Raw genomic sequence first — 13,197 nt, forward strand, 5'->3', positions numbered from 1 at the left:
AATTCAGTCATCTTTATAGAGACTGGCCAGAGGAAAAAAAACCCAAACACCAAACCAAAACCTTTGCTCCACCTCCCACACCCAGGGATGTACTTTATTCTGTGCTGTACCCTGACACATCACTTTTGCTGTGTCTGCAACAGAGTTTGCAAGAGGAATGACACCTTCACAAAAGAGCCATAGACATGTGGCTAAACAAATTAATGACATTAGGGCACAAAGACAAAACGCAACAAACCGTAAAAGATGCAAGCTATTTACTACCCAATAATGCACAAACAGAGTTAGCGAATTTTGTATAGAAAGGGGAGCACCAGGGAGGGTGCAAATATTAAAGCAGACTGGAAAATATGTGGATGTGTTTTGATGGAAACTTTATGACTTGCTCTAGTGTCGAATCAGGTGTGGAAATGACTTCACTGCAATTATACAGTTACATAAAAAGACTAAATAATAATCAGAAAAGAATTTGCATTCCTTGTTTTATTAGATGAACATACTGATCTGGTTTCAATTATTTAGTAGATGGATACAGTTTTAGCCCATTGGCCATACTGATAAGATCAGACTGCAAATAAATAAGAGAATGGTGAACGGAAAGAATAGGAATCACAGTTCCATCGCTGTTTTTCAGGATATGTTTCAAGGTATTTCCTGTACATTCCCGTACATTTTACAATATGAATTTAGAGTAGAACAACTACCCATTCCAGTGTATAATTCAAGTTCTGGAAGAGACACACATCTCTGGAACAGTGCAACCGGAGGAGCTGCACTAGTACCTGCAGCGCAGAGCCTGCATATCAGTGTAACAAAGCAACTTAACTTTCACCCAGTTCTTACTTTGGCTAACAACTGGTTCTTAGTTCTTTGTTTAATTAATAATGGTAATCCCAACTAAAGAGACTATAAAGGCCAAAATGCTTAACTCTTTTAGTGCTAACAAAGATAGGCATGCTAGTGCAAAAAGCACAAGATGAAATAGAGTCAACATCAATGGCCTGTCGACACTAGGATTCCCAAAGAGCCGAGTCAACAGAAGTGCTGCAGTGAAGTGAAAACTGCTTGCATAGGCAGTGAAGGAACAAAGACTCTCTGCTCTCACTGAACTGGAAGAAACTGAAGGGCTTACCGATCTTTCACAATCAAGTTCTCAGATGAGGAAGAGAGATACATACACTACAGAAACTGATCCAAGTGAAAGGAGAGTATGTGTGAACAGACACAACAATTTACTTTCTTATTTAATGCTGCAATTCCTTATTCTGACACCCAGCTGCAAACATACTCTTTGATATGGCCCAGGGTAAGAGAGAAAAAAAAAATAAATAGGCACTGACAAGGCAGGAAGAGAAGTTTTCAGCACATCTGAGATCAGGGCAACATCAGTTAAAGCAACACAGCTAGGACTTCTGGAGCTCAGTATTTTGAAAGAGAGTCAGAAATCTCCCACGCTTGCACACAGAACTTGGCAGTAGTAAGTTAACACTGACAGCGGTTGAGAGCACCGTTGATGCTGGTTGAGAGCACTACCTGGGGAAGAAGGCCACACCAAGCAGCAGTGCAATAATCTCAGGGCAACCCTCCTAGTGACACGAAGCCTACACCATGTCACAAACCTTTCACGTGAGCTTTTGACAGACACATCATTTGTGAAAAATCAATGAACCGTATAAAATGAGTTTGTCAAAAGCGCTCATAGGAAGATTCACCTCTCTTACTGATAGGTGAGTGACTGCTGATTATAGCTTAGATTTTTAAGTGACTATCAATTTCAGAGATTTACAGAAAACGCTGAAAAAAATTAATACCATCAGCTTAATGGCTGCATGTTGCACGAGGGATGAACAGAAATCAGGGTTATTTGTCGTGTTTTCTCCAGGTTCTTATCACTTCCCAGCAAACTGTACATTTGCCTAACATAGCAACCCACAGTTTTTCCATCTGTTAGTAAACCACAAAATACAAATAGCAAATTCCAGGTGTAGCTCAATACGCAACACACAACTGCCTCTTACAACCCAGACCCCAGAGTCCACCTTAGTAGCTGCTCTTCTCGGGTACGTTTCTCACAGCTCATGGGAGTTTGCGTGAGGCTCCGGAACCTTGTCAATATCACAGTTCTTTATCAGCTGAAAGAGGAACTCGACCTGTTTCTCATAATTCTCAACGGAGATTCGCTCATTCAACCCATGGATCCTGGAAGAAAAAGAACGTTTCACATTCCAGTGTGTGTTTGTGACCCATCCGCACATACCCAGCACCCTACTTGCCTGTTTACTTCATAAAGCAATAGACAACATAAAAATACAGCAATATACACCAAATACTGCACTGTAACTGCAATGTCTGTTCTTCAGGCCAACCGAATTTTCTCATTCTAGGGCTCAGAGCACAACTAAGTCCATGGTGTATGTGGAAAAGTAGAAACGGTATTCCAGCTCTCTGGCCATTTATGTCACCCTCCTGTACAGCTGCAAGAACGCTCTACTCCTGTATCATCTGCAGCTCAATAAATCCAATCTAGTACATGCTAAATAAATAAACAATCCCTTGCATGATGATGTTCTTTGTCATCACTTGATGCCAGGAAACCTAACTTTCAGCTTTAAGGACAAGTAAGCTCAGAGTGGCATGTGTCCAAACATAGGGATAAATCTCTTAAGCAAGGGCAACTACCAGAACACCACCTTCCATACTGCTGCGCTACATAAAGGATCCAGTCAGCTTCACAGCACTGCTGTACTACTGAACCCGCCACCTAACTGAGGTCTTGCCTGCATTTGAAGTAAAGAAGAATAAGGGCTAACACTCTCCCAGGGTAATTACCATCCCCTATTTGCGCAGCACCCAAATCTGCAGGAAATGGGCGGCCAAACAGAATGTGAGGCACCACCACCACCACGCCAAGGTATACAAGGTTGGGTTTCCTTCTTCTGCCTAACGCGTATCGATCTTTTCTTTCACCAGTCCCCACCCCAAACAGCTGCCCACATGCAGACAGAATACAGTACCTGGGAAGATCATCTGGTTTCAAGAGCAGCGGGTTAAATCGATAAATGGCGCTGGTGACGTTAGTGAAATGCCTGCTGTCTGTGTTTCCAATACACGTGCCTGCAAAACAAACCTGTTTACTTTGCATGAGAGCAGCAATTTAATGACCCACACTTTTCCCAGAAGAAAGGAAAGGCATCTGGTAACAGTTCTATCTAACCCCTAGGTACAGCAAAAGCAAAATCACTGGAAACCGTTTCTCGGTACATGCTGGAAGAACATTTTCTTCTTCATGAACAGGAGGAGCTGAACATATAATTCAATCATTCCAAGAATAGCCATGATACTCAGCCTCCACAGAAGTTTAAGCTTCAAACTGCAGTCCAACAAACTCTGCAGAACTAGGAAGGAGCTGCGAGAAAGGGAAGGGGCTGGGATCATATGAAACAATACAGGAAAGAAGGAATGGCTTTGCCAGCTACAAAAACAACAAAAGAAGAGCTAAAGCAAGAAGACCTCCTACTCTCCCTCACAATTCCTTTCTTCCTCGAAGAGGTTTCTTTGTATGTGCAGAGAGTCAAATGCAAGGCTCATTGTTTCCATCAGTTTCCTGTTTGCTTTTTTACTTCCACTACTAAAAAACAACATTAAACCTTTTAAAACATAAAAAGGGAAGGGAATAAAAAGAGGAAAAAACAGCTGTTTCCAGTAGTTAACAGCTGGGGTGGGGAAGTACACAGAATATGGAAGCAAGTCAATACTGGGGGATGGGGGAGAGAAAAACAAGGCGGAAGCTGGAGAGGAAACAATAATCATCATGTGCTTGCTGTTACCTGGGACTACGCTGTTAACATCTGGGAAAGTATCCAGAATGGTTCTTTGAAAAATATGGACTCCAAACGTCTGGTCATCCCAAGGGCTGATGGGGAGTGGGTCAAAGGCCTCCACTACATCAATCTTCACTCTGTCATCAGCAACAGTGTTTCTAACTGTCTCTAGCACCTATGGATAAAACAGAGATTAAACAGGCAAAAGAAATGAGAGCACACCCCTTCAAGATGTCAGCGTGTTCCACTTTCCATAAAACATTTGTCCATGAATGGCCAATTGTGGCTGCAAATACAGATGCATAGTCATGACTGAAATTGTGTGGCAGTCTCTCTTCCTCTTACTCAGTGGATGGCTAATTTTTTTTAACCCCAGCGCAATCAGATGCACATTACTGTCTCAAGGTATTCCTGAACTGCTTCGCTCTGGAAAAGCAAGTGGTCAACCTGCTGCTACTTTGTTGTCCCAGTAACTAATACAGAAAAAGCTTCCACAGCTGTAAACTTTCAGAAAACCTTGGGAAGGGACAATACTATTTCCTAACAATGTTTCACAGCTGTCCTTGGCTGGACAGGCATGTCACACCTACTGAAGTATGCAAGATTCCCATATTCTCCCATGTCACAAACTTGAAACTTCCATAAGCACATACGATCCACATGCTTTTGGGCACAAAGAAGCTTCTGAAATCTGCTTGATGTAACTGCAGGTTTGGTCTACCTCTTGCTGTGCTCCCCATTCAGAAGCCATAGTAAACAACGCACTTTACAATCCATCTCAAAGGAGGAGAAAACACATTAGATAATCTGCATTTCTGACCGTGTCCATAAAAGAGTAATTCCCAAATCTTCCTCTTCTACTGCCCATATGGATATAGGGAGACATAAAGAAAGTATTCTCGGACAGATCTGCTGCCGTAAATGGCCAAGTGCTACTCTGCTCCGAAAGTGATGGAGAACAGCTCCGCACTGGGGGGTACAGCGAGTACCTCAGCAGCCTTTTCTGCAGAGTGGATCCGGAAGTTCACAGTTGCTTTTGCAAAGGATGGGATGACATTTATCTAGAAAAAAAAGAAGGACCAAAACTTAAAATGAAGTTAAAAACAGATTAAAACGCCAACTGCAAACTCAAACTGCTCAGACAGCTCCAGGCCTCAGACTAATGCTTCACCGTTTCCACTTATGTTAAGCGTACTATCTCTTTCTGTGCTCTGTGTTAAAATACAGTAAATCTCACCTATAATGCAGGTAACTACACAAAGAAATGTTCACCAAGTCAACAAAAATGAAGTTAGCTGTTTTATAGATAAGTTTTCCTCTTCAAGTAAACCCTCTCCCTTCAGAAACTATATTGACAAATTCTGAAGGTTTATGTTGGGTTTTGTAAGCAACATTTTTACCTCATTTCATATTGCTTTTCCCCAAGTATGAGACATGTAAGTCGCTTAAATTATGTTACTGAAGACACATAACTCTCCTTTTCGACACAATGGGTATTTATAATTTTGTTAAACAAAAAAGATACAATCTTCAGAAAAGAAACCCAAGAAATCAGGGTGTCACTTCTCTCCTGGCCACTCAGTGTCACTGTTCAGCCACTGCATCTTGTTCTCTTGTCCAGTGATGCTTTTCAGTAACAGATTTTTTTTCAGGGACACACCAAAAAGCCTGTTTATTTTCCAGGGCTAGAGTATTTTTGGATAGCTACACCTCCTTATCAGGGCAAGATCTGGTTGTATCAGCCAGAACCCGTTATCTCTCAGTCCAAGGTGCACATTAACCCTACTCAAATGAAGGTAAACGCCAGGCCCGGGCTCACAAACACAAGACCCCATCTGGGCTAGGGAAGTGTTCACAACTGTGACTGTTTCAAATACCATCATGGATACTTTACATGATTACAAACACTCTTTCTTGTCCACCCTGAAATATAAACACTGAGATCTTTTTGTGACAGACATCAGATACTTCCAAAAGGAAGACATTTTCAACTGTAGCTAAATCCAAGCTACATCTGAAGTAAAAATGAAACTGGTGTTCCAGTGACACCACACAGGGCCTAAGACCAAGACCTGTACTGATCTTATAACTGGATATAAATAGGTGGAAACCAAACATCCTAATTGTCTCATCACAATACATGGAGAAAAATCAAAATGAAGCTACCTTGATTCCTGCATTAAACATCGTGACTGCCGTAGTAGTTCGAATCAAGGCATTGGTGGAAGGCTTCCAGGCAAGTACTCTTACAAAAAAGAAACAATCAAACCAAAGAACATTTCAAAGTTTAGTATCGATAAAACGATAAAACACAAGCACCACAATTACATAGGCAATAAGTTGAATGATGGCCTATTCAATTAACAAAGTGATTATTAACAGTAAAGCACTAACATTGTGTAAACTATGAAATGGTATAACTGATTTCCTGGGAGGACTAGAAATGGTTAGTGGTCTTATCTTTTAATGGTGAGAGGCTGGGAATGTTTATCAAGGATATATTTTCTTACCTGCTAACAATAGGTGAAAACAGCCATAAATTGCTCATGACGAGATTGAGAGGAAACCTGAACTAAGTGGAAGAAATAAAACCCCAAATCAGAAAGTTTCTAGATTTCAAGAAGACAGTGTAGTCACTTGGCTATGGCTGAAACGATTCCAGCAGAAACAATTATCCGGGAGAAAGGCCAGCTTAAGTCTTCTCCTTTCCAGGAACTATGTAACTATGCTCTAAATTCATATGCTAGATTACTCTTCACTTATTAATATGAAAATCTGAGAATGAAATCACAGTTCTTTCCTCACCTCTGATGCAAGGTACTCCATAGTCATGAGTTCTGGCCCATGGCCAAACAGATTGCGCAAGGGATTCTGCTCCAGCCTACGGCAAAGCAAATCAACATTTGAAATTTAACGTATCTGACTATTAATGCTCCAGAAGGTTGACAGGAATTTAATTTCTGAAACGTGTCCATGTATTTGAGACACAATCACACTTTCCTCTCCTGGTAAGTAAATCTGTGAGCACAGCTCCACGACAGATTTCTGAGCATTCCAGTCGCATGCAAAGACTTCCTTTGAAGAACAGCTGAAGAAATTCAAAAGCCTGACTCTTATAAAAGAGTACATGGAAATCTAGAAAAATATCACATCAAATTCTATCGTATCTGGACCTATCAAGTTTTCCCAAAATACGTATTTATTAGCCAATTTGCTATCTACATAGGCATGTAAAGAGATGATTTACACAGTCACATTCTGACTCTACACCATGTTTATTGGCTTGGATAATTACCAGCTAGAGGTAGCAGGTATGTGCAAGAATAAATTCCAGAGAAATTCTGCAACCCAAACAAAGCAATCTCTGGTGCTACAGAGCAAATTACAGTAGACACCATGATGCAGCAACTGTCAGTCGATTCTTTAAAACCAAGACACCAGGGACAGTTGAAGCGAAAAGATACTCCAGACACTTGGCAATTATCCCTTTGCTGGCAATTGCATTTCTGCCCTTCAAAGTGAGCTACAAACTTCAAGTTCAAATATTTAACAAGAATCTGCAAAATACTCTAAATACAAATATTAAAAGAGAAAGTCACATACCAGTGACTTAGGAGTCTGCTTGACTGTCTTTTGACAGCCCTCACCTGGACATTGCTGCTGCGAGAATGCCAATACTCGTCTCCTTAGGAGGAAAGGATGAATGTCCTGGCTCTTTTTCCACCGTGAAGTTCAGTGTTAACGAACCCTTCTCTGTGATAGCAATTCTGGTCAAAGATAAAAGAAGTAAACGATTAATGCAACTCCAAAAGCACAGACTATAGGTAAAAAGAAATACTCTGCATATTTTGAGTATCATAAAAAACACCAAAGCAACAGCAACAACAAATCCTTAACAAGATCTTTAGATATTTGGAGGACTGATGTTTTGGCTCCTTTTCCAGTGAGCAGACTCTACAGCATAAAATTAAGATGCTTGCACTGGCTAAGTGGAACATTCTGCTTTTGTCAGCAGAGCTGTGATGAACAGCAAGCAAATGCTGAAGGTCCTTTGCTTGTATTTTGTGCCACTGCTGTAGTTTCAGCAACACCAACACTGCCACATGCCTTGAAAGCATATTCTATTGAAGGTCATTTCCCACAAATTAATTATTGAAATGGATCACTTTCATTGTGGTCAACTGTATTTTCTCTTACACAGCTACTGGCTTCTCCACTCCCGCAATGATGCCATCCAGTATTGCGCTTCCCTCATCTAGCAAGAAGGAAAGTTTCACTCCTCTAGCTTCCAACAGAGCTGCAATCTTCATTGCTCCCTTCCGACCAAACACCTGCGAGAATCCAGTCAGAGGAACTGATCAGATTAAGCCATACCATTGGGAAGAATACTGGAAAACATCTCGCTGTTGACAGTGACCAGTGCTACAATGCAGAGTGCAAGAAATCCCCCAGTGAACAGCCGTATTGCAACCCATCAATAACAGATTCTTCCTAGAAAAATTCATTGGAGATTGTTAACGGCCTAGTAGCAGATGAATTTATATCCACACTGAGGAAATCTCTCCTTCACGAGTCACTGAAGGTTGCTATGAATCCTGCTAGCTCTTGGACACAATGGTATCTCAGAGCTATAAGCTCCACAGATTAGTCATTTTAAAGAGGTATTGACTATTAACAGTTCTTTGTCTTTATATTTTGAAAATGAATAAACAAAACCACCTCATCTGTCTGTCTGTTCCGTCTACTAGTGGGCATACCCACAACAGAGTGAAATATTTTTGTTAGCTCTTCCTGATCATTTGTAACAAGCATGTGAATCTTACGCCAGCTTTTAATGTACTATATATACTCCAAAATGTGACTGCTGCTGCACCTTCCATGCAGAAAAGAATTTGAACACTCTGCTGTGTTCTTTTCTCTTTGCTCATCACACCAAACCCTTTGTCTATGTCACTTAAAGCCAAACAATCAATATATAACTATGACCACGTGCCTGACAGTATCTACCCGCATAACCAAGAAAAACAGGAAAGACTTTGTAGCTCAACAATGTTTAAAAATTAAGCCTTATTGCATACATGAACAATGCAAACAACTCTCTATTTCAATGAAATGAAAGAAAATACCTCTTCATCATGTCCAATACCAACATAGAAAGATCTGTGGGGTCTGTAATTTCTTCTCAGCAAAAACTCTAAGGCTTGCAGAATACCCTGCAGAAAAGAAAGCAGACTGTATTCTTGTGCATTAGCAAGGGGAATAAATGCAAAAGAATGCAATGTAACATAAAAGAAATATGCATCCACAGCCCTTAAGGAGACTTCATCCCAATCACAGTTAGGCTTTTGTTTCTACAGCTCCTACAGATGACATTCATATTCTCTGGAAAACACACTGCAATATTTTTGATCAATAATGCTTAAGACTTAGTGTGCTAACAGTGTCAGTGTACATACACAAAACACAGTGTAGGCTTGTTCTGGCTACTGATGAAGTCAGTGACAAACTGCACAGGAAGCGTCACAGTTGTAATTATCCAAGGAATTCACTGTTCCTTTAAACTGCCTATTCTACACCCAGTTTGGCTCGGACTTGAGTACCAAATCCATTTATTTCAATGAGCAATGCATTTTGTACCAAAAGTGCTAAGACGACAGAAACAGAAGAACAAGAAAATCTGAAGAATGAGAAATGCAATCTATCATTTGCTGTATTACTTCCATCTCACCTGTTTTTCCAATTTAAGCTAGTTAATTTTTCACATTAGAAGAAATCATATTGCGTTTACCTTGTCAGCACCCATTTTTGCCACATTCACTGAAATTGCTGATTTTCATTGTTCATTTGTTACTTGTGCAGTTCACAATGGAAGGAAGCACCAAAATGAAGTTTTAAGTTGCAAGGCTTTGAAACTTATGATTAAACAACAACTTGAAGAAACTTTCTAGGATCATGGCCTATACCACAAAAAGCAGCCACAGTATCTATGACACCGGTTTGCTAAACATCTGTTTAAATTTAAATACAGGGCTGACGTGGAAGTAATCTTTGCAAGTCACAAAGGATTATTTTCCTTATTAATTTTTCTATCAGCCTTTTCCCAAATGAGAAATCCTTCACAGATCAATCTTTTTTGTACTTTGTACTAAGTACATTTGGGAGGAATAACAGCTCTTTGTTCTGACACAGGCTAGATAAAAGATACAAAGTTATTTGAATATAATGTTAAATAAACATTGTTTATTTCAAAACTCAAGCCTTTTTTAAAGGGCCAAGATTGGCTTTGAATGCCTGTATGACACCTGGGAAAAAGGTCTATCCCTGACTTCAAACACAGCATTTGACGTAAAATCTAAATATGGCATTTACCCAAATACACCTGCATCTCTGAATGTGTTTTTCTGTGTCTTAAGAGCTTTAACTCTGCTTTCTTCAGTAATAAAAGACCACTTCACTTAATCTTTAGGGAAAATTGGGAGAAAACTGCAGGGCGTAGGAATTTATTCACTAACATCCTGCATTTAAAGAGGAGCAAGAGAGACAATACAGTAAATTTCAAGAGAGTAGATTCCTCCAATCTGCCTTTCTCAGGCTTTGTATCTCTCTGAAATGGTATTACCAAGATGACGTACTATGGCCGAGTTTTTGTTATCCAGCGTTCCTCGTCCATAGATGAAACCTTCATGCTCTGCAGCTGAGAAAGGAGGAAAATCCCAGCCTTCTGGGGGAGCAGGCACAACATCCATGTGTGCAAGCAGCATATAGGGCATCAATTCAGGGTTAGAACCCTGAACAGTAAAGAGATGGCTGTATTTCCCAACAATTTCATGCTGAATGAACTTTGAAGAAAATACAGCCGGGAAGACTGTTAAGAAAAAAAAAATTAAAAACATATGAAAAAGAAAAATTAGCAATAATGTCTAATTTCATCATTATATACTCCATAAGAGTACTCATCTATTTAGCCTCAAAGGGAGCACTGTAAGTAAGACTGACCACAACAAATTTCCTTCAGGAAGCAGATGTGCAGCTTCATTCTTACACTTCTATCAATCCACCTCACTTTGCATTTACAACTTTCCTACACAAAACCAGGAACTGTTGTTCACCAATGCTGCGGCTGCTTTGCAGGTGGCAATGATGGGACTGCCAAAAAAGTAGGCCGAAGCAGGGGTAGATGTCCTTTCTTTTTAATGGCAAGGTCATTTAACCATCTCAAGGACCAAAAATCACCATTGCAAAAAGATATTTGAAACTTCTCTGTTCTAGTTTTGGCCATTGCTACACCAAAGTACACTGCTGCAGAGGTGACTTATGTACACCATTTTTGCCAGTCCTTTCCTGAGGAAAAACAAAATTAAAATATGTTCCACTGTATTCAAGAACGAAATATACTCTCTTCAACTTGTTTATGAAAATACAACTGGGCAGCAGAGATTGCCAAGAAGGAAAGTTTAGTACCTTCCTGAATGTAGTTCCCAAATTCTGCCATGGCGGTTTTATTCAAGTCCTCTGGAGATACGGAAACAGTTGGGATTTTAATAGCACCTTCAATGAAATACAAAACAGAAATCATTCAACATGAAAATCAGTCAAATAATACTTGAATTGCATTTCAAAAGGGCAAGTAATATTTACATTCCTGAATATTTTCCAGCTTTTAAAGATTACTTCACTGGATAGTAAGAGCCGTCACTATCAAAAAAAAATGATTTACTTCAGCTGTGTGTGCATGCAGCACATCAGTATTCCTTCTGATTTCGGCCAAGGTATTTCTCTAGATACTGCAACTCTGTTTTTTCATCCTGAAGTGTTGAATGATATTGTTAGAAATGCTACTGTCCAGAAGCAGCTGCATTTTGCTAGGGCGACCTTATACCTCATAGTTATAAACTATTCCAGCTTTGCTGGCAGTTCAAGATTCTTTGTCAACAGTAAGTCAGGTTGTGACGGCAAGATTGTTAGAATACCTTCTTTAATACTGCTCCAACCTATTAAGCTATATAAACAGACAGGTCTTTTGTCAGTCCTTTTGCTCTGTCATTTAAACAGGGTGAGACAAGGCTGCTCTCCAACATCAAGTCACTGTCATGGAAAACATGGGTATAACTTAGTCCAGATCACAGCTGCCTTTCCTGGGCATCCGTCAAGTGAGGTTACAGATTCTTTTAGAAGTTGTGTTATTCAAGAAGAAACACAAAAGTAAGCTTCTCTTGTATCCATGCATTTTCCCATTTGAAAAGGATGTCAACAGAATTTGCAAGGCAATAAATCTTACAAACCAGCAACACAGGAGATTTACAGAACCCAACCCCTACTGCAACGGTCCAGGACTATCACTGCTCCAAGCCAGATTGTGGTTTCCTGCAAACTGCCAACCCTCATATCTAATACCCTCAAAGCCTTAAGCCGAAGAATGAGTCAGAGCACAAACACACCATCACTTGTTGCCGACAGCAGTGTGCAGGGTTTCAGCCAGAAAGAAAGAAAAGAAGAAAAAGCCAACCCAACAATGATTTATCCAGCGGACAAACGGATGTCTGACAAACAGAGTCACGGGGCGCCTGGTGCGTTATGCGTGTATGAGGGAAACATTTAAGAAAAGTCAACATGGGATGAAAGTTGGCTTCAGGAGAACCAACAACCGGTTTCCTCCAAGGGGAAAGCACCTGAGGAGCCTCCGTCCTCCCCACCGCCCGCTCCCACGCGGCCCACGGCCGGGCCCTGCTGCCGGCTCCCCTCCCTGCGGAGGCCGCCACAGCCCCGGGCCGGCCCGGGCCGCCCCACCCGCGACGCTGGGCTAACGGGGCCGGCAACAACCCTCGCCCCGGGGATGGAGGGGGGCACACAGGCTGCGGGCCCCCGAGGAGGTCCGGCGGGCCGGGAGGGTGCGACCAGCCAGGGCGGCCGCCGGGCCCCCTCACCTCGCAGCGCCTCCTTGAGCTCCTGCTTCTCACCGGCACTGAAGGCGGCGGTGCCGCCGCGCCTGGCCCACAGCCGCGGGATGGCCGGGGCTCGCAGGGCGTAGGCGCGGAGCAGCACGGCGGCCACCAGCGCCAGCAGCCCGGCGCACAGCCCCAGGCCCGCGGCCCACGCCGCTGCCCGCCGCCGCCCGCTCCCGCCAGCCATCCCCTGCGGACTTGGGCCGCCGCCGCCGCCCGCCCCGCTGAGGCGACGGGCGTGGTCGAGCGCCAATCGTCACGCACCCGCCCGAGGGGGTGGCCAATGGGCGGCGCGGACCCGCCCCCTCCGCGGGGGCTCCTGGGAGCTGTAGTGCGGCGCCTCGGCACAAGTGAAATGGCAGCGGGTGGGCAGGGCGCGCAGGTTTTTCTCTCTCTCCCTCCCTCCCCTCCCTGAAATCTAATGTGTCTTCTCT

At 42.2% G+C, this 13,197-nt stretch overlaps 1 protein-coding gene across 1 annotated transcript; it reads right to left on the reverse strand.

The window, feature by feature from the left end:
• Window positions 1–242: 242 nt before the first annotated feature.
• Window positions 243–12,989, reverse strand: PM20D1 (peptidase M20 domain containing 1). The gene is made up of 13 exons (XM_055727940.1): window positions 12,746–12,989; window positions 11,283–11,369; window positions 10,454–10,686; window positions 8,948–9,034; window positions 8,019–8,152; window positions 7,469–7,588; window positions 6,627–6,702; window positions 6,332–6,393; window positions 5,988–6,066; window positions 4,811–4,882; window positions 3,828–3,996; window positions 3,015–3,114; window positions 243–2,199 (listed from the first exon to the last, which is right to left on the reverse strand). The coding sequence occupies exons 1-13, from the start codon at window positions 12,948–12,950 to the stop codon at window positions 2,070–2,072; spliced, it is 1,554 nt and encodes a 517-aa protein (XP_055583915.1). The 5' UTR covers window positions 12,951–12,989; the 3' UTR covers window positions 243–2,069.
• Between the last annotated feature and the right edge of the window lie 208 nt (window positions 12,990–13,197).

Source organism: Falco cherrug, chromosome 16, assembly GCF_023634085.1.
Source record: "Falco cherrug isolate bFalChe1 chromosome 16, bFalChe1.pri, whole genome shotgun sequence".
Classification (NCBI taxonomy): Eukaryota; Metazoa; Chordata; class Aves; order Falconiformes; family Falconidae; genus Falco; species Falco cherrug.

Bases quoted from the DNA above. Each gene is read 5' to 3' on its own strand.
- PM20D1 (XM_055727940.1), bottom strand. From the start codon at position 12,950: ATGGCTGGCGGGAGCGGGCGGCGGCGGGCAGCGGCGTGGGCCGCGGGC. The intron at 7,589-8,018 runs GTAAGAGAAAAT...ATCTTTGACCAG, and splicing joins GTGGAGAAGCCAGTAGCTGT to AATTGCTATCACAGAGAAGG. The intron at 2,200-3,014 runs GTACTGTATTCT...TTTTTCTTCCAG, and splicing joins AAACCAGATGATCTTCCCAG to GATCCATGGGTTGAATGAGC.